This window comes from Lynx canadensis, chromosome D4 (genome assembly GCF_007474595.2).
Source record: "Lynx canadensis isolate LIC74 chromosome D4, mLynCan4.pri.v2, whole genome shotgun sequence".
NCBI classification, from domain to species: Eukaryota; Metazoa; Chordata; class Mammalia; order Carnivora; family Felidae; genus Lynx; species Lynx canadensis.
The window spans coordinates 86,573,998-86,599,590 of record NC_044315.2 but is presented as its reverse complement, the minus strand read 5'-3'; the positions used below and the strand labels follow the sequence as shown (position 1 = coordinate 86,599,590).

The 25,593-nt window shown below is 50.4% G+C and overlaps 2 protein-coding genes across 2 annotated transcripts; both read right to left on the bottom strand.

Annotated features, from left to right (window-relative positions):
* Positions 1–2,422: 2,422 nt before the first annotated feature.
* Positions 2,423–5,621, bottom strand: LOC115499864 (neutrophil gelatinase-associated lipocalin-like). Its single transcript, XM_030294071.1, has 6 exons — positions 5,484–5,621; positions 4,831–4,967; positions 3,790–3,869; positions 3,527–3,646; positions 3,116–3,217; positions 2,423–2,442 (listed from the first exon to the last, which is right to left on the bottom strand). The coding sequence occupies exons 1-6, from the start codon at positions 5,619–5,621 to the stop codon at positions 2,423–2,425; spliced, it is 597 nt and encodes a 198-aa protein (XP_030149931.1).
* A 9,675-nt stretch (positions 5,622–15,296) lies between these two features.
* LOC115499862 (neutrophil gelatinase-associated lipocalin-like) lies at positions 15,297–19,484 on the bottom strand. Its single transcript, XM_030294069.1, has 7 exons — positions 19,273–19,484; positions 18,618–18,754; positions 16,921–17,000; positions 16,664–16,783; positions 16,343–16,444; positions 15,613–15,643; positions 15,297–15,441 (listed from the first exon to the last, which is right to left on the bottom strand). The coding sequence occupies exons 1-6, from the start codon at positions 19,408–19,410 to the stop codon at positions 15,624–15,626; spliced, it is 597 nt and encodes a 198-aa protein (XP_030149929.1). The 5' UTR covers positions 19,411–19,484; the 3' UTR covers positions 15,297–15,441; positions 15,613–15,623.
* Positions 19,485–25,593: the final 6,109 nt, after the last annotated feature.

The window sequence follows — 25,593 nt, the reverse complement described above, 5'->3', positions numbered from 1 at the left end:
AAACAGGCTCCAGGTTCTGAGCCATCAGCCCAGAGCCCGACGCGGGGCTCGAACTCACAGACCGCGAGATCGTGACCTGGCTGAAGTCGGACGCTTAACCGACTGCGCCACCCAGGCGCCCCTCAGCTGCCTCATTAATGACACTTTGCCAGGGGCAAAGAGAACCTTAGCTTAACATTATCCCAACCTCCAGGATCCTGTAAGTCTACTTCCTTTATCTCAACTGCCCCAATGTATATGCTAGCAATCATACTCCAAGCTTAAGGCCCCGTGTTATGCATCTGAAGGGTCTAATGATTGAGGTTTTATTCAACAGTAATAACTGGTGTTTACTAGCAACAGCTATCCCCTCAGGGTCCCAGAAACGTTGCTTCCAAAATACCTTAGAGGCTTACTCTATCCCTGAGCCCCTCCCCACATGAGGGTATATAATCAGTTACCCATCACAACCCCAGTGCAACTCTTCCTGCCCCTGGGTCCTGTCCATGTGCTTTAATAAAATCACATTTTTGCTCCAAAGATGTCTTCTAGAAACTTTCTTGTTCATCAGCTCCAGACCACCCCGTCAAATGCAAAACTTCATCAGTATGCATTCTAGATTATCACACAAATATTTCTGGATTTCTAACTGATTGGAATACTCAAACTGGTGCTTTAAATAATCCCTCCCTTTCCTTTCATGATTGGTTAAACTCCTGGACTTGAGGATTTTCATCAATTACCAAAGGACTTTTATTCAGGTTGCTCTTTCTTGTTATTCTAATTACATTTGGCTGTTTTCTCCCATGTCTCTGCCTGGTGACAAGACTCCATCACTACAATAACTTCAAGTCAACAGATGATCCTTTCCACTCAAGGAGGTTCATAATCTTTGTCCACCTTGGATCCAGCTGCCTCTGCCTTCTATCGCTCTTCTATGTGTTCCCCAAGTGATCAATATTGTCTCATGGGTAAAGATATCTCTTCACCCCTAAAGAGCAAAAAGAAGCTGCAGAGATGAGTCCTTCCACCTTCAACAATCTTAAAGATGTAAGGGTGAAATTGTTTATGGAGAATATGATGAGGGAGCATAAGGCAAGCTGAGGGCAAAGTACAAGTTGGCATTACACCTCCCCTAACCCCAGGTGAGATATATGTGTGTGATATTCCTCAAGCACTCCAGGCTGCCCAAGAACAAAGGAAAGGAAAGAAAACAAATGGTTAACTGATAGCTATCACAGTCATATAGGACATGAGTCTCCACCAGTTTACAAATATCATAGTAAATTAGAAGAAAAAGGCAAACTTATCAATAGCCTAATCTCCAGAAAGCTATAGACTCAGTTTCCTGGAGCCCCCACATCACTCCTCCATAGGAATATGGGGGAAAAAAGGCAAGAAGGAAATGGCAGGAAATATTAAATTTCCTGATACACAGCAGCCCAGTGACAAATACTTGAGGCTGGCAGAGAAAAACATTTCACCAGAAACTCCCTACTGTCTTAATGTTGATGTTTGCTAGAGGGAAAAATACCTTAGCTTGACAATAGCTAGGCCTCCAGTATTCTGTAAATCTTCTTTAGCATATGAAAATCTCTTAGGAAACTACCTTGACTTTACTGCCTCTAACTTGAGTATGTAAGCAGTCACTCTTCACATCCCCAGGGCAGCTCTTTCTGCCCATGGATCCTGTCCCGTACTTTAATAAAATCACATTTTTGCACCAAAGATGTCTTCAAGAATTCTTTCTTGGCCTTTGGCTGTGGAACCCACCATCACTCCAAAACATCATCACTGGTGAAGTGGGGGGTGAGAGCACCTTGGCCCCCCAACTCTCTCCAGCATCCTGACCCTGGCTAGTCCTCTGCCATTGGACCTACTGTGGGTGGCTGAACATGGGTGTTAGATGTGCCCCATCAGTGTGCTAGGAGGCAGGCGTAAGTGAGGGTGCTGCTGGTCTGGTGCTGGGCCTGGAGTTGGGAGCTAGAGGTATTCTTTCAGAGCTGGACTCTGCTTCTGTGGTCCCCTATCTTCCTGGGGACAACACTTCCTGGGAGTGATGCCATTAGGAGCCTATCCTTTATTCTTTTCCCTCTCAGAGGGCCCAGAGGTCAAGAAACACAGAATGGGGACCAGAGGACATGTGTTTATTTAGCAAGCAAGAGTGGTTCCATCAGCAGGGCAGCCTGGAAGCAGCTGATGGCTTGTGTAATGAGAAGGGTCCCCTGGCTCTCTCAGTGGTGTCCAGGCTTGTAGGTACAGCAGGGCAGTGCCCTGGGCAGAAGTCGATGAGAGGTGGATGGTGTAGAGAGAGCCAGAGGGCACCTGAATAAAGAGGACAGCAGTGCTGGGCAGGTGGGACAAAGGCAGACCTGGGACCCCCTCCCAGCTGCATCCTGGCTCCAATCAGCCTCCTCTGCAGCCATACTTACCGCACGCTTGCTCACTTATCCATGCACTGATCTGTGGGGGAATGAGTGGTCAGTATGGACAGGGGTGTGTGTGTGGGATCCCTGACCTCCAGGGCCCCTGCACTGTCCCTGGGCTGCCCTGGGCCCCAGGCTGGTTCAGCCACAGAAGCTCTGGGGGTTCCCCTCAAGGCTGGTACAGCAGAGGGCTGAATGATGGGGCAGGGACTCAGGGAGAGGCCTGGGGACAAGCAGACCTGGGTGACCCCTGTTCTCCAAAGGAGGCAGGTGAGGCCCAGCCACAGTTCTGATTGGGCACCAAGCCTTCTGCCTGTTTACCTGCTGAGTCCTGACAGACCCTCAGCCTTGGGGAGGCACCTGCCCAGGCCAGGCTGCCTGAAGACAAGGGTGCCTCCCAAGTCAGTGGTAAGTCAGCCCCAGGACAAACACACCTGGGTAGAGGGGGAGGTGGCCAGGCAAGGAGACTGAGGAAACTTGGGCCCATGCCTCCAATTCTCATGTGGGCAGGCCCGAGCTAGTGTGAGGGAGGAACACTTGGGTCCCAGGACTCTGGTTGCAGCAGGGTCTTACTTAATGTAAAGTGGCTCCTGGGGCTCCAGTGACTACAGCAAGGACCTGCATCCCTCTTCTCCCCCCTTCCCTAGTGAGGCAACATCAGGCCTGGACAGTCCCCATATGCATTTGTCCTCTCCCCAGCTGGTGATTACCTATGCGGATAGGGAAGATGATGTGGTGATCTGTGAGGCCCAGGGATTTGGCAAAGCTGATGAAGTTTTCCTTCAGCTTAGGGGTCAGCTCCTTGGTCCTCCCTGTGGCCAAGATGGCTGGTGAGTCACTAGCAGAAGCTCCATATATATTGTTGAAAGCATGAACGAGGTGTCAGACCCCCTCCTTATTGAGGGGTTCTGTGGATGACCACTCTCCCACCTTCCGGAGCTCCATAAATATTGTGGAACCCGTGAACGATGCGTCAGACCCCTCCCTCCTGAGGGGTCTGTGGAAAGACCCCTCTCCCGTCTCCCAGGGCTCAGAGTGAAGGGGACCTTGGGTTGGGTGCAATGGGCCTCTTCTCCCCCCAGCATGACCAAGACCTGGGGCCCAGAGGAGGTAAGACCCACCATAGAGGGTGATCTTGAAGTACTCCTGGTTTCTGTAAATTTTCTTGAAGAACAACATGGCAAACTGGATGTAGTCTGTGGCCGCCACTCGTAAAACATACCTCTGGATTCCAGTGTACCCTGCATGGTGGATGGTGAGATCTCAGCCTGCCCTGGCTGTGCAGAGGGAGCTATTGACTCTTCCCCTGCCTCCATAGGATGGTGTCTGTGTAAAGGGGCAGGGAGGTCCATGCCCGCAAGGACCCACCCCACTTAGGACTCACGCTCAATGTTGCCCAGGGTGTATTGGCCTCGCCGCGAAGTTGGGATGAAAATTCTGAGCCAGTGGTCACAGGTTTGGTTCCTGTGGAGGAAGAGATAGGTAGGTAAGAGGGTGACAGCCAACAGTGCCACACACCTATTCTTATCTTGCGGGATCCCACTGTAACCTCTCCTGGGGTAAATCACCACTGAGGCTCCAGTCTGCTGGATGCCAACACTCCCTTAGCTGTTGGGCCAACCCTGACCTCTCAGCTGCATCCCATCTGGTCCCCTGGCACCATAGAATTAATCTCCCAACATCTGTCTTTCTTCTGCTCCTTCTATGACAGATGCTCTAGCCCCATCCCCAAGTGCCAGAGCCAGAAACCCAGAGGAGCTGGGTAAGCCTTGCCTCCCCTCTCTAGGTCCTAATCTGCCCCTGCTCTGGTCATCTCCCACCTACGACTGATCAGCTTCCTGGGCTGCACACCATCATTCCTCTCCCTGCTGCAGCCACACCCACTCCTCACCAGTACCTGAGGCCCCCACCACTGTGTTCACCGCCCCCTCCATACTGCTCATCAGCTCCTGCTCAGGGCAGCCATTCAATGGCTTGCTGTTTCTTGAAGAAGTGGTTCTCTCTGACTCAGTCCAGCAGCCCTGCCACGAAGGTCCCAGGCCTCCTTCTGATGCAGGTTGGTTCCTCAAGGCTCAGCCTACAGACCACCTCCCTGGAAGCTCTTGACAAAGCCCTAGGTGGGATCCCAGGCTGGATCCAGTGACCCTCCTCCTATTCTAGGACACCTATTCTCTCTTTGCCTTGTTTCCTGATGATGGTCTGTGTCCATTCCCAGGACTGTCTTCTGTCTGTGCTGAAGTGGCCAAGAAATTTTGATCCAGTGAATGAAAGAAGGAATAAATACAGGGACCCAGTACCCAGCGGTAGGATGAATGACCATCTTTCAGCTATGGTCACCCCTTGGCTATGACATCAGTCTGCCTCTTGGACCCCCACGGCAGCCTTCTAGGTCCCCCATGTTCCCGTCGAAGGTGGTGGTACTCACCAGGCCAGGGTAGAGGTGACATTGTAGCTGTTGTCATCATTCAGCTCATAGGTGGTGGCGTAAATCTTAAACTGTCTGTGTTTTTCTTTATTAAATTCATTCCCTGCCAATCCTAAGATGTACCATTTCCCCTGGAACTACAATGGGGGCTGATGATAGGCAGAGCCAGGAGCAGCCCCAGGGGGCCCTCCTGCTCCATCCCTGCAGGCACCTCTAGGCAGCCTGGCCCAGAACCAGAAGCCCCTCTAACTGAGTTGCAGGCACCCAGACTGGCCACACAGGCTGGGCTGGTGAACCTGGCAGGAGCTGGAGCTCATCAGGCCAGGCAGGAGCACTGAGTGTGTCAGGGAGAAGGTGACCCTTGGCAAGTGGTCAGCTGGCATCCCTGAGCCTCAGTTTCTTCATCATGTAGAGGGCCTGAAGATGTTCCCATCTTGCAAGAACTTCAGAGATATGAAAGAGTGTGAACCAGGGGAGTCTGCTCAGCTGACCCTCTTGTCAGCAAGGTTGGTGTGGATGGGGGCACAGGGTGTGCCTTCCATCAGGGCACCAGAGGGCAGACTGAGCTAAAGCCTGAGCCCATCCTGTCTCTCCTCCCCTCTGTTCACACTCTTCTCAGGGCCTCCCTGCACCTGCCCCTCCAGGACCCTTACCTCCACATTCTGAAAGTCAGGCTGCAGAGGGACCCTGCGCAGAGGCGGGGCTGGGATCAGGGTTGGGGTGGAGTCCTGGGCCTGGGTCTGCAAGACCCCCAGCAGGACAAGGCCCAGCCACAGGAGACCTAAGGCCATGACTTCAGGGCCAAGGAAGATGGCACCACTCCGGATATCAGCTGAAAGAGGAGGTGAATGAGGAGGCTTCTGGGGGGATGCTATTTATGGTCTCTGTGGCCAATGGCTCACCCCAGGGTGGAGCGACTTATCCTTTGCCAAATCCTGGAAGGGTGAGGCAATTGCTAGTATCTTGTGCTGAAGATCATGGTAAGCTTTTTGCCCTTCCCCCAGGTCAGGATTATGCAAGATGAGGGGCAGGAAGGTCCAGGAGGCTGAAGGATGCATTCCCCATATCTCCACATCTCTGGTGGGGACAGTGACTCCCTCCACACTCTCTTCTCCCTGGTTAGCACTGTGTGAGGATAGTGGTCTCTGATCTGGACCAGCTGTCATCTCTGACTGCCAGGAGCCTCTCAGCTGGGGCCAAGTGCAGGGTGGGGTAACTGGGGTGGCATCCCTTTTCTGTATCTGATGAAAGCGGAGAATACCTCACATCAACAGAGCCCATTTTGCTTTGTGATTCTCCAAAGGGAAGGGAAGGAGAGGCAGCTGAAAGAGGACATTCCTGGTAGGGATGGACAGAGTGTACCCTGTGCTGCTCATGAAGCCCAATCCTGGCCCTCCCAGGGACCCACCCCAGGCTCTGGCACAGGGTGAGACACCCTTCCCCTCCCCCCACCACCAAAGGCCTACTGGGGAGTGTTCCTGATGAGGGAGCATAAGGCAAGCCGAGGGCAAAGCACATGATAGCATGCCCCTCCTCCCAGGTGGGATCTGTGTGATATTCCTCAGGTACTCCTGACTGCCCTATAACAAAGGAAAGGAAAGAAATCTAATGGTTAAGTGATAGAGATCACAGTCCTGCAGGACGTGACTCTCTCCATGTCCTAGTAAATTAGGAGAAAAAGGATATCTTATCAATAGCTGAATCTCCAGAAACTTATAAACTTATAAAGCCCAAATATCACCCTCCCTCCATAGTGATATGGGGAAGAAAGACAAGAAGGAAATGGCACATGGCATTAAATTTCATTATGACCTGCAGCCCATTGACAAATACATGAGGCAAAAATGGAGTATAACATTTCTCCACATATTCCCTAGTGTCTGCATGTTAATGCTTTGCTAGAGGACAAAACCACCTTTGCTTGACAACAGCTAGGCCTCCGGTAATGTGCCAGTGTTCTTGACCATATGAAAATCCCTTTAGGAACTTCCTCTTGACTTTATGTCCCCCAACCCCATGGTATATAACCAGTGACTCTTCACAACCCCAGTGTAGCTCTTTCTGCCCAAGAGTCCTGTCCATGTCCTTTAACAAAATCACCCTTTGTGCACCAAAGACATCTGAAGAATTCTTTCTAGGCTGTGAGCTCTGAATCCCCACCATTCCAAAGCCCCACAATTCCCATCTTGAGTAAGTCCCTCCCCTCTTCCATGTCCCATTGGCAGGGTGAACCCAGACCTCAGCTGGCCCCTAAGAGACTTGGCCCCTCTTGTGGGCCCAGTGGAGAGAAACCCCAACTTGGCATGCCAGCCACAAATGAGACAGCTTGACAGAGCAGAGCTCTAAGCCTATAGTCCCAGCTCCATCCTGGTGGGGGTCAGTGGGGAACATGCATCTGCACTGTGTGAAAAGAGGTGGTGGGCTGGGGCCCCAAGGAGGGCTCTCTACCTTGCCACACTGGACACCAGGAACCTTGGGTCACGGTGAGTGTTAGGACTCAGCCTCATCCTTGAGAGATCACTGATACCATCTGCCATCTCTGGTTATAGTTTTGGGCTGTGGAGCCCAGGTCCTTAGGCCTGGACCCCAGAAGTGTTCCTGCCATGGCTGATCCCAGCTTTGTCCTGGAGGGAAATAATTTCCTCATGAGGGCTTGGCCATCCCAGTCCCTGCCCAGTCCCTGAGCAGTGTCTCCAAATGTCACCACAAGGGCCAGGGCTGACAGAATGCCTGATCTGAGGCTAACCTGAGGGTTCACTGGCCTCACATGAGACTCCTGGAGACCTCATTGGCTCTTCCACCTGCTGTAAGGGAACCAGCTCCCCTAGCGTGGCCTTTAGGTGGTGGGCCCTGAGAGAAGAGACTCTGGGTAAAGAGGGAGCATATGGCAAGGTGAGGGCAATGTAAAACTAGAACCCCCTACACCTCCCCCCACCCCCTGTGGGATATGTGTGACATTCCTCTGGCTGCCCAAGAACAAAGGAAAGGAAAGAAAACACATGATTAACTGATAGAGATCCCAGTCATGCAGGACATGAGTCTCCATCAGTTTACAAATATCTTAGTAAATTAGAAGAAAAAGGCAATCTTACCAAAAGTCTCATCTCCAGAAGCCTATTGACTCACTTTCCTGGAGCCCCTATTAACACCCTACCCTCCATGGTGATGTGGGGAAGAAAGGCAAGAAAGAAATGGCAGATAAAATTAAATTTCTGATACCCTGCAGCCCAGTGACAAATCCTTGAGGCAAATACCAAGTACAACAATGTCTCCAGGAATCCCTACCATTCCTAATATTAATGCCTTACTAGAGGTAAAACAACCTTAGCTTGACCATAGCAAGGCCTCAGGTACCTTAGGAGTCCTCATAAGCATGTCAAAGTCCCTCTGGACACCTCCCTCCCTTTTCACTTTACTTCCCACAGCTTCATAGTATATAGTCAGTCACTCTTCACAACCAGAGTGCAGATCTTTCTGCCCATGGGTCCTGTCCACGTGCTTTAATAAAATCACTCTTTTTTGCACCAAACGCGTCTTCAAGAATTCTTTCTTGGCCATCGGCCCTGGAACCCCCTGCCCACTTCACTCAAAAACCTCATCTTTTGGTGTCCTATGTGGGGGCCTGAGTCTTTTCTTCTGGGCCCTGAGCATTTGTGCAAACCTGGTGAGTACTTTCTCTTCTCTTCCTTTACTTTTATTTCTGGGGCTTTTCAAGGAGTATGGTGTTACTGGAACACTTTCCCGTCCATTGCTCAGTCTGCACTCCTCTAGCCCATGGCTACTCTATGGGGTGAAGAAAGCCTGCCTTTTGGCTGGAAGTGAGTCCCCAGGCTAGAATAATAAAAATACCCAGAAACTTGGGCCCTCTCTTTCTTCCTGTCATTATATATTGTTGTCTGCCTTGGGCACGGAACATCCACCTAAGTGACTAGCATGTGAGGTTTCCTCCTCATTAGTATAACGTGATCCCTTCCACATCCCTGGTCTAGCTGTTTCTGGCTATGGGACCTCCCCCGTTACTGTTGAAAACAGTACCTGATTGAATTAAAACCCAACTGGGGACCATTTCCTAGGAAGTTGGCTGTAAAGGCTCTATGTGTTGGAATGTCACATGGAACATGATGAGTTTCTGTCTTCATTGTTTTTGGTCAATGTCCTCTACTAACTACTACTTAAATAGAAAATTGGGCAATTCTCCCTTGTAAAACTTTTCCAGTGTTTTCCATGGGTTAAAAATGGTGGTTTCTTCAGCCTTCTCAGCAAGGCAAAGTAGGTCCATCTGTTGGCTCCTATTTGTAGCCTAGGATACAATGGGAAAGCGGGGGAGGGGGTACCAGCATCCCTCCTACAGATGCCCTTAGTATTTGGTCGGTGACAATAGCGATTTGGTTAAAGGTACGTCTCGGGTCACTATGACACCTCAGGAACCTCTGATATATCCTCTGCAGAGGACACCACATGGGAGTTTGGGGGGCATTTTTTTGTGGTAATGGATCTTCTCTACTTTTCTGTCTCTAGGAGGACAGGAGCTTGTCCTCAGTCCCCAAGGACTCTCCCTTGGGATGTCTTTCAACCCACTAGAAGCAATTTGGATTGAAAAATTTAGGAAAGGACTGATGTCCTGTAACATTGTGTGGTCTTGTAGGATCTAGCAGCTAAATTTCTTCTGCAGGAAACAAGGTCAATGGACGGAAGTACCCAAGATCCAGGCCTTCACAGCTCTAAGTCAGGACCCGGATTGAAAGGCCTGAATGTATTTGCCAAAGGCCAGATTGAATGTATTTGCCCAAATGTGTTCGGCTAGTAAACTCCCTCCTGACATCGTGGATGTCCTAACAGGCCTCCTCCTGATGGAATTCAGTTGCTAGAGGAAACAGGCCATCCACGACAAAGGGGGATGCTGACTGCTTCTCTGTTCCTCCTCCTAATAGATGTGGGGGCCTCTCCCTCATTCATTTCCTGAGTTATCGTCTATAATTGAAATCAACTGTGGTTAGTCTACCTCGGGTTGGGGACTTTAAAGAATATTCCCAAGCAGCTGCCCTTCTCACTTTGTTTCAAGGAAATCCCCCAACTTCTCTAGCAAGACATAGACTCCCTATTTCAACTTTGGTGGGAATCAAACAAACAAAAAGACCAAAAAAAAAAAAAAAAAAAGGGATCTCCTCTTTCCCAGCTGACAAGGTTTAGAACCGGGAATCTTCTCTCTCTGCCTTCTGGCACTTCACCTTTTCTGCCTTCCCTTCTCCCTCCTCCTGTTTCTGCATCACCTTCCGTGTGACCTACATAGCTGCCTTCTATACCATCCTCTCACCTCGATGTCAAGGAGGGATGAGCACCCCCTTGGATCACCCACTTCAGATTCCCCCACTGCTGTCCTAGGTAAAAAAAAGTGACAATGGGGAACAAACTGTCCTTTAAGTGAACGCAGGTGGAACATATTCGGTGTTTAATATTATTTAAATTTGTTAGTTTAACTAAGATAGACATGTATTTATTGGCATCAAATACGAAACTTTTATTCTGCCAAGATTTCCTAAAGGCCAAATAAGCTCATGTTGTCTCTGTTGCAATTTGTTAGCAACAAGATGACTTAAAATAATGGTTAATTTTGTTTATCTCAAAGTTTTCATAGATAATTGTTAAGACAGCTTTCAATGTCTTTGGTAATCTGACACCTGAATAAATGGGATTGAATTCACTGGATATCTAGGTCTTTTCCAAATAGAATGGAGTGCTAAAGCATTGATTGCTGAATATAGGTTTCTGCTTTTGACTTCTTATTGCAGAGAAACTAAGAACATTTGGGTCTATTGGAAAACATGGTTTATGCTTAATTGATTCATGAATTTTCCATCTAAAGGATTCTGGTGTAACAGTTTACAAATGGTTACTACTTAGTCTCAGCTGGAGACCAAGGTTGCTAAGAGTCAAAATTCTGCTAAATGTAATTAAGACTGATGGAAATAAGGAAAGCCACTCTATATGTAAAAAAGTAGGAATGTGTAAAAAAGAGAGAAGGAATGGAAATATATTTTTTTGTTGCAGGTAAAAGAAAGTAATTTTGTCCTAAATGAGACTGGTTTGGAGAAAAATGGCTTGGGATAAAATTTGAATGCAAAGGAAAGTCGTAGAAGGTTCATGAAGGGAAATCTTTGGAAAGGAATTTTATGTGTGATTAGGACAGACTATGTTGCAGAATGGATTTTTTACAGTACACTGGTATAAGGTTGAAATTCTGCTTTTCTCTCTGTTCAAAAAACAAAGTTTTTTGGATTGTTTATCTCTTGACACAAATAAAAAAACATACATATATATGTATGCATGTATACAAAGGATTGTATTCTCTTTTGTCTGCTGGGAAAACCACAGCTTTACGTTATGCCCTTATCAGGTCTTTAATCAGTTAAGATTTCTCACTGTTAAAGGAGGTTAAGTTTTGCTGACAACTATATAACCCTACATATTTGCCTTTGGAATCTCTTAATGCCATCTTGGTTAAATACATAATTTAAAGCTCTAAGATTTGTAATGATCTCAACCCCATTTCAGATGTGCTCTATACTTTGTAAGGTTTAACAAACTTCCCAGGATTTAAATTGTAAAAAAGTCTTTTTGACCAATGAGGACTTTTTATTTGGTATGTTAAGTGGAAGCCCTGTTAAATAATGGTAAATTTTAGGTGATATTGCTTGGGTAAATGCTGGAACTGTTCAAATGTATGTGCAATTCCTAAATCTCTAAATGAATATGCAACACATATCTTTCCTAAACCTGATCTAACGGTTGCTAGAAACCCACACCATATAAACCCAAAACACCTGGTTTATTTAAAGGATTGAAAGTCTAATACAACAGTGGGTTTAACTTCAAACTGGAAGAGCCCCTACTGGGTCATATTACGAACTCCCACTGCAATAAAGTTAGAGGGGCACACTTCATGGGCTCCTATATCTAAAATAAAATCTGTGCCCCCTTCCCAGGAATTCAACGAGCAAACTAATATGCCTTCTTATTCCTGTGAACCTGTGGAAGACCTCCAACTTCTCTTAGGATGGTTGTACCTTTCTTTTTCATCCTCTTTTCCCAATTTCTACCAACAATTCCTTCTTACAATGGTCCATTCAAAAGGATCACCACAGACATTTGAGATACAAGCCAAAAGACCAATGTGATTCCTGCTGCCTGTTCCCAGAAGCATCTGAGGATGCTTCAAGCCTCATGTCTAAAATATCTCACCGGCAGCACTGGGAGACACTGGGCTTTTAATCTGCTCTAATAATTAACCTGTATTTTTCTTTTTTCTATAAAAGTATCTCTTTTTAATTACCTGATTGGTTACTAAACAAAACAGAGTCAATATGATGGCTATACATATTAACTGTTACACAGTTAAAGAATTAAATGACTCTCAAAATACCATTATATTACTAAATACTAAAATAACTCAAGGGGCACCTGGGTGGCTCAGTTGGTTAAGCATCCGACTTCGTCTCAGGTCATGATCTCATGGTTTGTGAGTTCAAGCCCCGCATCAAGCTCTGTGCTGACAGCCTGGAACCTGCTTTGGATTGTGTGTCTCCTTCTATCTCTGCCCCTTCCCCACTTGTGCTCACTCTCTCTCTCTGTCTCTCAAAAATAAATAAATGTTAAAAAAAAATTAAAAATAAAATAAAATAACTCAAATGCATAAAACACTTCTACAAAACAGAGTGGCATTAGATGTTTTAAGCGTTGCACAAGGTGGAACTTAAACTCTCATAACAACAAAACACTGTATATACATTCCGGAGTACCTCAAAAATATTTCTGGATTTCTAACTATCATGACACTCACACTGGTGTATTAAATAACCCTTCTCTTTCCTTTGGTGATGAGTTAAACTCTTGGACCGAAGGATTTTGGTTAGATCCCAAAGGACTTTTCATTTGAGCTAATCTTGCTAGTTATTGTACTTGGTTTTACTGTTCTCTCCCACGTCTGTCTGCCTGGTGCCAGATTCCATAACTACAATAACTTCAAGCCAAGAGATGATCCTTTCTACTCAAGGATGTTCATACATGTTATCCACCTTGGATTCACCTGCCTCACCTTGATTTCCCTTTTTGTTCCCTGACGGGCCAATATTGACCTATAGATGGGGACAACTGTATGCCCCTACTCATCAGGAAGACGTTACAGAAGGTGACACCTTCTTCCTTCAACAACCTTAAAGATATAAGGGTCAAAATTGTTCAGAGGAGATATGATTAAGGAGCGTGGAGCAAAATGAGGGCAAAACAGGCTGGCATATCTCCCCTCCCCCAGGTGGAATATCTGACATATTTCTCACACACTCCTGGCTACCCAAGAACAAAGGAAAGACATTTAAATGCTTGCTATGGTCATGTAGGAAACTAAGGCAAATGAAATGCCTACAGCCTATTGGCAAGTCCTTTAAACCAGCATAGTAACCTTCCTCTGGGATCTCAGCTGCCTCATTAATGACACTTTGCCAAGGGCAAAGAGAACCTTAGCTTAACAGTATCCCAACCTCCAGGATCCTGTAAATCTACTTCCTTTATCTCAACTGCCCCAAGGTATATGCTGGCAATCATACTCCAAGTTTATGATCCCACAGTATGCATCTGAAGGGTCTCTCAACTGAGGTTTTAATTCAACAGTAATAATGGTGTTTCCCTAGCAACAGCTAGCCCCTCAAGGTCCTGGAAACTTTGCTTCCAAAATACCTTAGAGACTTACTCTATCCCTGACCCCCTCTCCGCCTGAGGGTATATAGTCAGTTACCCATCACAACCCCAGTGCAGCTCTTCCTGCCCCTATGTCCTGTCCCCACGCTTTAATAAAATCACCTTTTTTGCATAAAATGTCTTCCAGGAATATTTCTTGTCCATTGGCTCCAGACCACCACACAGAAAAACCCCAAAACATCATAAGTATACATGCTAGATTACCACACAAATATTTCTGGATTCTAACTGACCTGAATACTCAAATTGGTGCTTTAAACAATTCCTCACTTTCCTTTCATGATTGGTTAAACTCCTGGACTTAAGGATTTTCATCAGTTACCAAAAGACTTTTATTCGGGCTGCTCTTTCTTGTTATTCTAATTACATTTGGCTGTTTTCTCCCCTGTCTCTCTGCCTGGTGACAAGACTCCATCACTACAATAACTTCAAGCCAACAGATGATCCTTTCTACTAAAGGAGGTTCATACTCATTGTCCATTTTGGATCCAGCTGTCTCTGCCTTCTGTAACGTCTTATATGTTCCCCAACTGATCAATATTGACTCATAGGTAGGGACATCTCTACTCCCCTACTGAACAGGAAGAAGCTACAGAAGATGAGACCTTCCCCTTCAACAACCTTAAAGATGTAAGGGTCAAAATCGTTTAGGGGTGATATGATGAGGAAGAATAAGGCAAGCTGAGGGCAAAGTACAAGCTAGCATTACATCTCCCCCCACCCCAGGTGAGATGTGTGTGACATGCCTCAGACACTCCTGGCTTCCCAAGATCAAAGGAAAGGAAAGAAAACAAATGGTTAACTGATAGAGATCCCAGTCATGCAGGACATGAGTCTCCATCAGTTTATAAATATCTTAGTAAATTAGAAGAAAAAGGCAATCTTATCAATAGCCTAATCTCCAGAAACCTATAGACTCAGTTTCCTGGAGCCCCCACATCACCCCTCATAGTAATATGGGGAAGAAAGGCAAGAAGGAAATGTCAGGTAACATTAAATATCCTGATACCCTGCAGCCCGTTGACAGATACTTGAGGCTGGCAGAGAAGAACATTTCTCAAGGAACTCCCTACTATCTTAATGTTGATGTTTGCTAGAGGGAAAAATACCTTAGCTTGACAATAGCTAGGCCTCCAGTATTCTGTAAATCTTCTTTAGCATCAAAAATCTCTTTTAAAACTTCCCTTGACTTTACCTCCTCCAAGGCCATAACATAACCAGTCACTCTTCACAACCCAAGTCCAGCTCTTTGTGTCCGTGGGTCCTGTCCCCGTGCTTTAATAAAATCATATTTTTGACCCAAGTACATCTTCAAGAATTCTTTCTTGGCCCTTGGCTCCAGACCCTTCCATCACCCCACCCCTATCACCCTCCATCACTGGTTAAGTGGTGGTGAGATCACCTCGGCCCCCCAACTCTCCCCAGCTGCCTGGCCCTGCCTGGGCCTCTGCCATTGGACCTGTTGCAGGTGGTTGAAAATGGGTGTGAGTTGTGCCCCAGCAGTGTGCTACAAGGCAGGGGCAAGTGACGACTCCTGCTGGTCTGGGGTTGGGCCTGGAGTTGGGAGCTAGAAGGGTTCAGTCAGAGCTGGACTCTGCTTCTGTGGCCTCAATCCCTTTCTGGAAACCACATTTCTTGGGAGTGATGCTAATAGGAGCCTTTGCTTTGTTCTTTTCCCTCTCAGAGGGCCCAGAGGTCAAAGAGCACAGACTAGAGACTAGGCGATACGTGTTTATTTAGCAAACAAGGAGGGGTTCCATGAGCAAGACAGCCTGGGGAGCAGATGGTGAGCTGTGCAGTGAGAAGGGCCTCCACATCTTTCAGTAGCGTCCAGGCTGGTGGGGACAGCTAGGTGGTGCCCTGGACAGAGATTGGAGGGAGGTCAATGGAGTAAACAGAGCCGGGGGCACCGGAGAGGGAGTCAAGGGAATAGAGAGGGCAGCAGTGCTGGGCAGGTGGGACAAAGGCAGACCTGGACCACCCCTCAGCTGCACCCTGGCTCCCATCAGCCCCCTCTGCAGCCATACTTACCGCACACTTGCTCACTCATCGATGCACTGATCTGTGGGGGACAGAGGGGTCAGTATGGACAGGGGTGTGTGGGGGGGTCCCTGACCTCCAGGGCCCCTGCACTGCCCCTGGGCTACCCTCGGCCTCAGTCTGGTCTAGCCACAGAAGTTCTGGGGCTTCCCTTCATAGACGGTACAGCAGAGGGCTGGATGATGGGGCAGGGACTCGGGGAGAGGCCTGAGGACTAGCAGACCTGGGTGACACCCATTCTCCAAAGGAGGCAGATGAGGCCCAGCCATGGTCTTGATTGGGCACCAAGCCTTCTGCCTGTTTACCTGCTGAGTCCTGACACACCCTCAGCCTTGGGGAGGCACCTGCCCAGACCGGGCTGCCTGAGGACAAGGGCGCCTGCCAAGTCAATGGTGAGCCAGCCCCAGGGCAAAGGGGGAGGTGGCCCAGGACAAACAGGCCAGGCAGGGAGGAGGAAGAGGGGGAAATGGCCAGGCAAGGAGACTGGGGAAGCTTGGCCCCAGATGTGTAATTCTCATGTGGGCAGGACTGAGCTATTGTGAAGGAGGAAACTTGCGAACCAGAACCCTGGTGTGACAGGGTCTTCTTGAACCCAAAGTGGCTCCTGGAGCTCCAGTGACCACAGCAGGGCTCTGCCTCCCTCCTCTCCCCCCTTCCCTAGTGAGGCAACATCAGGCCTGGACAGTCCCCATGTGCCCTTCTCTCCCCAGCTGCTGATTACCGATGGGGATTGGGAAGATGATGTGGTCATCGGTGAGGCCCAGGGATTTGGCGAAGGTGATGAAGTTTTCCTTCAGCTCCTGGGTCAGCTCCTTGGTCCTCCCTGTGGCCAAGATGGCTGGTGAGTGGCTGGCGAAAGCTCCATGAATATTGTGGAACCCGTGAATGATGCCTCAGACCCCTCCCTCCTGAGGGGTCTGTGGAAAGACCCCTCTCCCGTCTCCCAGGGCTCAGAGTGAAGGGGACCTTGGGGGCTGGGTGTTGTGGGCCTCTTCTCTCCCAGCATGACCAAGAGCAAGGTTCCAGAAGGGGTAAGACCCACCATAGAGGGTGATCTTGAAGAACTCTCGGTTTTTGTAAACTTTCTTGAAGAACACCGTGGCAACCTGGTTGTAGTCTGTGGCCACCACTCGTACAGTGTAGCTCTGGATTCCAGGGTAACCTGCATGGTGGACAGTGAGGGATCAGCCCTCCCGGCAGAGTGAGCTATTGGTTCCTCCCCTGGTACCACAGGATGGTGTCTGTGTGGAGGGGCAGTGAGGTCCTTGCCCCCGGAGACCCACTCCACTCAGGACTCACGCTCAATGTTGCCCAGGTTGAATTGGCCTGGCTGGAAACTTGGGAGGAAAGTTCTGATCCAGTGGTCACAGCGCTGGTTCCTGTGGAAGCAAGAGATGGGTGGGTAAGAGGGTGACAGCCCACCCTGCCACAGCAGGAGGCCTGCACGCCACCCCTCAGATGGGCCTGTCTCTTCCCCGCTGAGCCTATCCCTGCCTGTCCCTGCCTACTCTGCCCTGAGCCACCTGAGCTGCTCAGACTCTCCCTCTGCACCTGCTGTCCTTCCATCTTTTTTTTTTTTCAACGTTTATTTATTTTTGGGACAGAGAGAGACAGAGCATGAACGGGGGAGGGGCAGAGAGAGAGGGAGACACAGAATCGGAAACAGGCTCCAGGCTCTGAGCCATCAGCCCAGAGCCCGACACGGGGCTCGAACTCACAGACCGCGAGATCGTGACCTGGCTGAAGTCGGACGCTTAACCGACTGCGCCACCCAGGTGCCCCATGTCCTTCCATCTTTGAGGCTGTTTCCCTTGGTGGACTTTCCTCTACACTGTCCCCTTACCCAAGGTATTTGTCTCCTATTTTTTTTTAACTTTTTAAATGTTCACTAATTTTTGAGACAGAGAAAGAGAGAGAGGAAGAGAGAGTCTGAGTGGGGGAGGGGGGAAAGAGGGAGACACAGAATGCAAAGCAGGCTCCAGGCTGTGAGCTGTCAGCACAGAGCCCTACACGGGGCTCAAACTCAAAACTGTGAGATCATAACCTGAGACAAAGTCAGAGGCTTACCCGACTGAGCCATCCAGGGGTCCCCTGTCCCCTATGCCTATCTTGTGGCTTCCCGCTATAACCTCTCGTGGGGGAATCAACAGAGGCTCCAGTCTGCTGGATGCCAAAGACTCCCTTAGCTGTTGGGCCAACCCTGACCTCTCAGCTGCATCCCGTCTGGTCCCCTGGGAGCCCAGAGCCGATCTCCCCACACCTGCCCTTCTGCTCCTTCTATGACCGATGCTCTAGCCCCATCCCCAAGTGCCAGAGCCAGAAACCCAGAGGGGCTGGGTAAGCCTTGCCTCCCCTCTCTAGGTCCTAATCTGCCCCTGCTCTGGTCATCTCCCACCTACGACTGATCAGCCTCCTGGGCTGCACACCATCATTCTTCTCCCTGCTACAGCCACACCCACTCCTCACCAGTACCTGAGGCCCCTGCCACTGTGGTCACCACCCCCTCCATACCGCTCATCAGCTGCTGCTCAGGGCAGCCATGCAATGGCTTGCTGTTTCTTGAAGTGGCTCTCTCTGTCTCAGTCCAGCAGCCCTGCCACGAAGGTCCCAGGCCTCCTTCTGATGCAGGTTGGTTCCTCAAGGCCCATCCCACAGACCACCTCCCTGGAAGCTCTTGACAAAGCCCTAGGTGGGATCCCAGGCTGGATCCAGTGACCCTCCTCCCATTCTAGGACACCCTGTTCTCTTTGTCTTGTTTCCTGATGACGGTCTGTGTCCATTCCCAGGACTGTCTTCTGTCTGTGCTGAAGTGACTGAGAAATGTTGATCCAGTGAATGAAAGAAGGAATAAATACAGGGACCAATTGCCCAGCGGTAGGATGAATTATCATCTTTCAGCTTTGGTCACCCCTTGGCTATGTCATCAGTCTGACTCCTGGACCCCCACGGCAGCCCTCTAGGCCCCCCATATTCCCATAGGAGGTGGTGGCTCTTACCGGAGCAGGGTGGAGGTGACATTGTAGCTGCTGTCATCATTCAGCTCGTAGGTGGTGGCATACATGTTGAACTGGCTGTTGTCTTCTTTATTAAATGCGTTCCCTGCCAGTCCTACGACATACCATTTCCCCTGGAACTACAATGGGGGCTGATGATAGGCAGAGCCAGGAGCAGCCCCAGGGGGCCCTCCTGCTCCATCCCTGCAGACACCTCTAGGCAGCCTGGCCCAGAACCAGAAGCCCCTCTAGGTGGGCTGCTGGGACCCAGACTGGCCATACAGGCTGTGCTGATGAAGCCAGCAGGAGCCATTAGGCCAGGAGGGAGCCCTGAGTGTGTCAGGGAGAAGGTGACCCTTGGCAAGTGGCCAGCTGGCATCCCTGAGCCTCAGTTTCTTCATCATGTAGAGGGCCTGAAGATGTTCCCACCTTGCAAGAACTTCAGAGATATGGAAAAGAGTGTGGACCAGGGGAGTCTGCTCAGCTGACCCTCTTGTCAGCAAGGTTGGGTGTGGATGGGGGCATGGGGTGTGCCTTCCATCAGGGGACCCAAGGGTAGACTGAGCTAAAACCTGAGCCCATCCTGCCTCTCCTCCCCTCTGTTCACACTCTTCCCAGAGCTTCCCTGCAGCTGCCCCCCACTCCCCAGGCCTCTTACCAGCTCATCCTGGAAGTCAGGCTGCAGAGGGACCCTGAGCAGAGGCGGGGCTGGGATCAGGTTTGGGGTGGAGTCCTGGGCCTGGGTCTGCAGGGCTCCCAGCAGGACAAGGCTCAGGCACAGGAGACCTAGGGCCATGACTTCAGGGCCAAGGAAGCTGGCACCACTCTGGATATCAGCTGAAAGAGGAGGTGAGTGAGGAGGCTTCCGGAGGGCCCCTTTTATGGTCCTGCTGGGCAATGGCTACCCCAGGGTGGAGCAACTTATCCTTTGCCAAATCCAGGAAGGGTGAGGCAATTGCCCGCAAATCATGCTTAAACTTTTGGCAAGCTCTCCGCTCTTTTCCCCAGGTCAGTATTATGCAAGATGAGGGGCAGGAAGGTCTGGGAGGTAGGGAGGGGGCTTTCCCCATATCTCCACATCTGTGGCAGGGACAGTGAGTCCTTCTACACTCTCTTCCCCCTGGTTAGCACTGCGTGTGGTCAGGGGTCTCCGATCTGGACCAACTGTCGTCTCTGACTGCCAGGAGCCTCTCTGCTCTGGCCCAAGTGTAGGATGGCGTAAGTGCAGTGGGGTCCCCTTCCTGCACCTGATCAAAGCAGAGAATGCTCACATCAACAGAACCATGCTGCTTTGTGGGTCTTGAAAGGGAAAGGAAGAGAAGAGAAAGAAGAGAAGAGAAGAGAAGAGAAGGGAAGGGAAGGGAAGGGAAGGGAAGGGAAGGGAAGGCAGCTGAAAGAGGACATTCCTGGTAGGGACGGACAGAGTGTACCCTGTGCTGTTCATAGAGCCCAGTTCCTGGCCCTCCCAGGGACCCACCCCAGGCCCTGGCACAAGGTGAGACACCCTTTCCCTGACCCCACAACCAAAAGCCTGCTGGGGAGTGTTCCTGATGAGGGAGCATAAGGCAAGCCAAGGGCAAAGCACATGATAGGATGCCTCTCATCCCAGGTGGGATCTTTGTGACATTCCTCAAGCACTCCTGGCTGCCCAAGAACAAAGGAAAGGAAAGAAATCAAATGGTTACGTGATAGAAATCACAGTCCTCCATCAGTTTACCTATGTTCTGGTAAATTAGGAGAAAAAGGGAATCTTATCAGTAGCCTAATTTCCAGAAACCTATACTCAGTTTCCTGGACCCTGAACATCACCCTCCTCTCCATAGTTATACGGGGAACAAAGGCAAGAAGGAAATGGGAGACTGGGGCACCTGGGTGGCTCAGTCGGTTGAGCCTCCGACATCAGCTCAGGTCATGATCTCATGGTTCATGTGTTCAAGCCCCGTGTCGGGCTCTGTGCTGACAGCTTGGAGCCTGGAGCCTGCTTCAGATTCTGTGTCTCCCTCTCTCTCTCTGTTCCTCCCCTGCTCTCACTCCATCTCTCTCTCTCTCTCTCTCTCTCTCTCTCTCAAAAATAAATATTAAAAAAAATTTTTTTAAAGAAGGAAATGGGAGATAATTTCTTTATGATCTGTAGCTCATTGACAAATTCTTGAGGCAAATATGGAGTATAATATTTCTCCAGGAATTCCCTACTGTCTCTTGACCATAGGAAAATCCCTTTAGAAACTTCTCTTGACTTGATCTCCCCAACGCCATGGTATCTAACCAGTCTCTCTTCACAACCCCATGCAGCTCTTTCTGCCCTAGAATCTTGTCTCTGTGCTTTAATAAAATCACCTTTTGTGCACCAAAGATGTCTCAAGAATTGTTTCTTGGCTGTCAGGTTCAAAGTCCCACCATTCCCATCTTGAGTCAGCCCCTCCCCATCTCCATGCCTCATTGGTAGGGTGAACCCAGACCTCACCTGGCTCCTAAGGGACTTGGTCCCTCCCGTGGGCCCAGTGGACAGAATCCCCAAGCTGGGCATGCCGGCCATAAATGGGACAGCTTGACAGAGCAGAGCTCTGAGGCTACAGTCCCAGTTCCATCCTGTGGGAGGACAATGGGGGACATGCATCCTCACTATGTGAAAAGGGGTGAGGGGCTGGGGCCCCAAGGGGGGCTCTCCCTGCTGCTCTGGACACCGGGAACCATGGGTCACAGTGAGTGCTAGGACTCAGCCTCATCCTTGAGAGGTCACTGAGGGGTCACCTGCCATCTCCGGCCATAGTCTTTGGCTGTGGAGCCCAGGGGTTTATGCCTGGGCCCCCAGAAGTGTTCGCGCCGTGGCTGATCCCAGCTTTGTCCTGGAGGGAAACAGTTACCTCATGGGGGCTTGGCTGTCCATGGAGGTAGCGATGGGTCTCAGACCCTGGGCAGTGTCTCCTAGATGTCACCAAGGGAGACAGCACTGACAGAATGCCTGACCTGAGGCTGTCCTGAGGGCTCACTGGCCTCAGATGACACTCCCGGGGATCTCAGGGGCTCTTCCACCTGCTATGGAGGAACCAGCTCCCCTAGCATGGCCTTTGGGTGGTGCACCCCGAGGGAAGGGACTCCGGGGGTACTGAGGTGGTGAGTAGGGGATGGCTTCCACCTCCCTGAAGCCAGAAAGGCCCCCAAGGGATCCCTGCCCCCTCAGGCCTGTCAGGGTGACGAAGGCAGGAAGTGGGAATGAGCAAAGCTTTGGGGTATGATGTTGCCATCAAAGCCCAAGTGCCCTCGAAGGCACCAGTGGCCACCCCCCACCCCCGTCATCTCCACTTACAGTTCCGTGAACTCCACCCCTGCTCCTCTCCTTGACTTTAGAAGGTATCTCTGAGTTTGCATGACTTCTAGATGTAGATGGCTAGAGCTCCAGAGAATTTTTTTTTTTAAGTTTAATTAGTAATTTCAAGAGAGATAGAGACAGCAGAAGCCGGGGAGGGACAGAGAGAGAGGGAATCCCAAGCAGGCCCCACACAGTGAGCACAGAGTCGGACGGGCAGCTCCATTTCACGACCATGAGATCATGACCTGAGCCGAAACCAAGAGTCAGACGCTTAACCAACTGTGCCACCCAGGCGCCTAACTAGGGGAGAGGCAGTGCTCTGGATCACCAAGGAGTCACTGGACAGAATATTCTAGACTTGAAATGTCATGAGGTAGAATGGCCAATGCTCCTTTGGTATTAATTCACACCTCTGCTCGCCAGGGTATGAACTAGGGAGGGGTTAGGGCCCGGTCTGCAGCCTGAGAAAACCAGGGCCAGGTGCAGGAAGGGACAAGGCCCAGCTCATGGGCCCCCGTTTGAAACCTGACTCTCCTAGGTGCTGCCCACCCGCTGCCAGTTTTCCCCTCTGTAAAGACAGCTGCAGACAAACCATAAGAGACTCTTAAATACAGAAAACAAACTGAGGGTTGCTGGCGGGGTGTCGGGCATTAAGGAGGGCCCTTGTTGGGATGAGCGCTGGGTATTATATGTAAGTGATAAATCACTAAATTCTATTCCTATATTACACTATACATTAACTAACTTGGATTTAAATTTTAAAGAGAGAGACAGAGAGAGAGAGAGAGAGAGAGCTGCCCTGCAAATTCTGTGAGGTGTTGAAAAGAAAACCATTGGGGCGCCTGGGTGGCGCAGTCGGTTAAGCGTCCGACTTCAGCCAGGTCACGATCTCGCGGTCCGTGAGTTCGAGCCCCGCGTCAGGCTCTGGGCTGATGGCTCGGAGCCTGGAGCCTGTTTCCGATTCTGTGTCTCCCTCTCTCTCTGCCCCTCCCCCGTTCATGCTCTGTGTCTCTCTGTCCCAAAAATAAATAAACGTTGAAAAAAAAAAAAAGAGAGAAAGAAAAAAAGAAAAGAAAACCATAGGCCCAAAATGGATTCACTTATGTTAAGGGCCCTGTCTCTGCGAGCTAAGACCTAATACCTAATCTCACTGCAGTTTCGGTCCCCCTGCCCCCACCATGTAACCTTTAACTGGTTGGAATGGAATTTCCTGGTCAGCACAATGAAACTTACTGACAGACCCTTCCCGTTTCCGATAGGAGGGTAACCTTGCCTAAAACAATGGATTCTTTGATAATAATTTCCTTTTCTCTATTCCTTCTCTACCTTTAAAAAACCTTTCCTTTTCTGCAGCTCAACAAAGCTCCTCTCTCTCTATTTACTAGATGGGATGCTGCCTGACTCATGAATCATTCAATAAAACCAATTTGATGTTTCAAATTACTCAGGTGAATTTTTGTTGTTTAACGGAGGCCATGCACACACACACACACACACACACACACACACAGGGTGTCTCTACACAAGGCCATCTCGGAGTTTCTGATCAAACCCATTCTTCTCTCTGTGTTGGCTCCAGGCCTATCTCAGGCCCACTGGCCTTGTCTCTCTGTTCTCATCTCTGTGTGGTCTGGCCTCAGCTGACACCTGGTGATAGCTATCTTATCACCCCTTCCTCACCTAGCTGCCTCTGCCCTCCTCCACTGGCTCAGCCCAGGAGCCAAAGGAAGGGAGAAGAGTGAAGGGGATGAGGACTGTCCACGGATTTGAGGCTTAGCAGTGTGTAGTATCCCAACCATACTTTGTGGGGGCCCAAGGACAGTCATGGTCATGGCCGGGCCAGAGATCGAGCCAAGCTACGGTCAATCCCAGCCAACAAGATGTGGGTACTGGGCTGGTTGGAGCTGGAGGGGTGGGGACCAGCTGGGGGTACCCATTGCATTTAGCCTTAGGAAGGGAAGAGTCCTGCAGGCTGGGCTGGGGATAAAGGTAGAGTTCTGCCTCCCCTCCTCAGAGTCCAACAGGGCTGTGGGGGGAGGGTCAGCTCAACATGCACACCCGCCTCATGTCAGTTGAGACTCAGCACTCAGAGGGATGGCGGAGGACCATGGTGTGGACTCAGGCCAACTCCAAGGGCTCCAGGGTAGACAGGACCCTGAAGGCCACACTATTCACCCGTGTGAACCTATAACAAGCTACACAGAAGCCTTGGGGCCAAGCCCCTCCTGGGAGAGGCCAGGACTGGGCCTTCTAACCCAACCGCTGGGTCTCTTCAGTACAGCAGAAACTTAAAAGGCATCCACACCTGGGTTTCTCTGTGGCAAGAAGCCAGGAGAACTCCAGCTGCTCCAGACCTTCCCCACTGTCTCTGGAGGGTGGTTCTCCCCACTCCACATACCCAAGAGGAGAGGCTCCAAGGGACTGGAGTGGCCTGTCTTCCCATAGAGGTGCCCAGGCCCCACCCCTTGGATGATTGGGTCACCCAATCACCCAGGGGAGCAGCAAAATGCTCTCTGGCAGTTCCTGCACCTCAGGAATCCCATCCAACCCCCCGGACTGGTTTCTAGAAGACTGTGAGCAATGTCCAGCCCAGCCCATGTTTGAGACACAAGCAGTCCTCTCTCCCCTGCTTGAAGGCTGGGCAGGCCATCCCCAGGGGGAGGGGACAACTGGACTTCTCAGAGCCCAGGACCGCACCTGGGAGGAGCCTCCAAAGGAGATGCCCCCTGGAGGCCAGTCACGGCAGCAGGAACTCTTGGTGTCCACCGATGAGCCCTCCTTGCTCACTGCAGGTCCAAACACACTGGAGGGGGAAGGCCTACTCCTCCAGAGCCTTGGCTTGAGTTTCTAGTTTTCAGGAGTCTTCCAACTCCCACGCCTCACCTGTCATACTAGGGCTCACCAGGGGGCCTCAAGGATCTCCCGGCTCCTGCCCCTTCCACGGTTGGGGACCGTGCCTATGGAAAGGCTCTGAAAGGCAGTCCCTCCCTACCTCTCCCATAATACACCCACTGGGTTCCTCCCTCTGCAAAGGTCCTTTGGGCCCACAGGGCAGTGGGGAGCGGGCCCTGCCATACAAGGTCTGGGCCTTGTCAGTCTGGGCCTTAGGTACCTGGTCCAAGCACGCCTCCTAGCTGGACACTCCTGCCTTTCACTCCAGGACCTGAACTCCCACGCAGGCTAGAGGGCCTATGAAGACCACAGTGGGGACTAGAGGCCACTGCCCTGGGCAGGGTCTGCGGTGGACATCCCAGTGCTTAGTTTATCAGGTCTGTGGCTGAGCCTCTCCCTCTGGGGAAGGGGGTCATGAGCAAGGTTGTGACAGGCAGTAAGGACAAGGTCAGACCCCCAAGGGAGAGCTCGTCCAGCTTTAAAAGAAGGGGCTAACTTGGGATCAGTGGAGAGCGGGGTGAAGGGCCAGGAGGCTGGTGCAGGGGGTGGAAGAAATGCCGAGAACATGCACTGAATCCTCTGCAGAGGCCAGAGTACAGAGCACAGGTCTGGGTGCCTCCCTCTGGGCCCAGCATCCTTCAGGTCTTGGGTGGGCACTGGCCTCCCACCAAGGCAGTGCAGCTGCAAGCATCCCTCCCTAATTGTTTAGCCGGGTCAGCCAGGACTGGAGTTTCCCATGGCTCCTCGCTTTCTGCCCATACCCCTTGGTCCCCAATT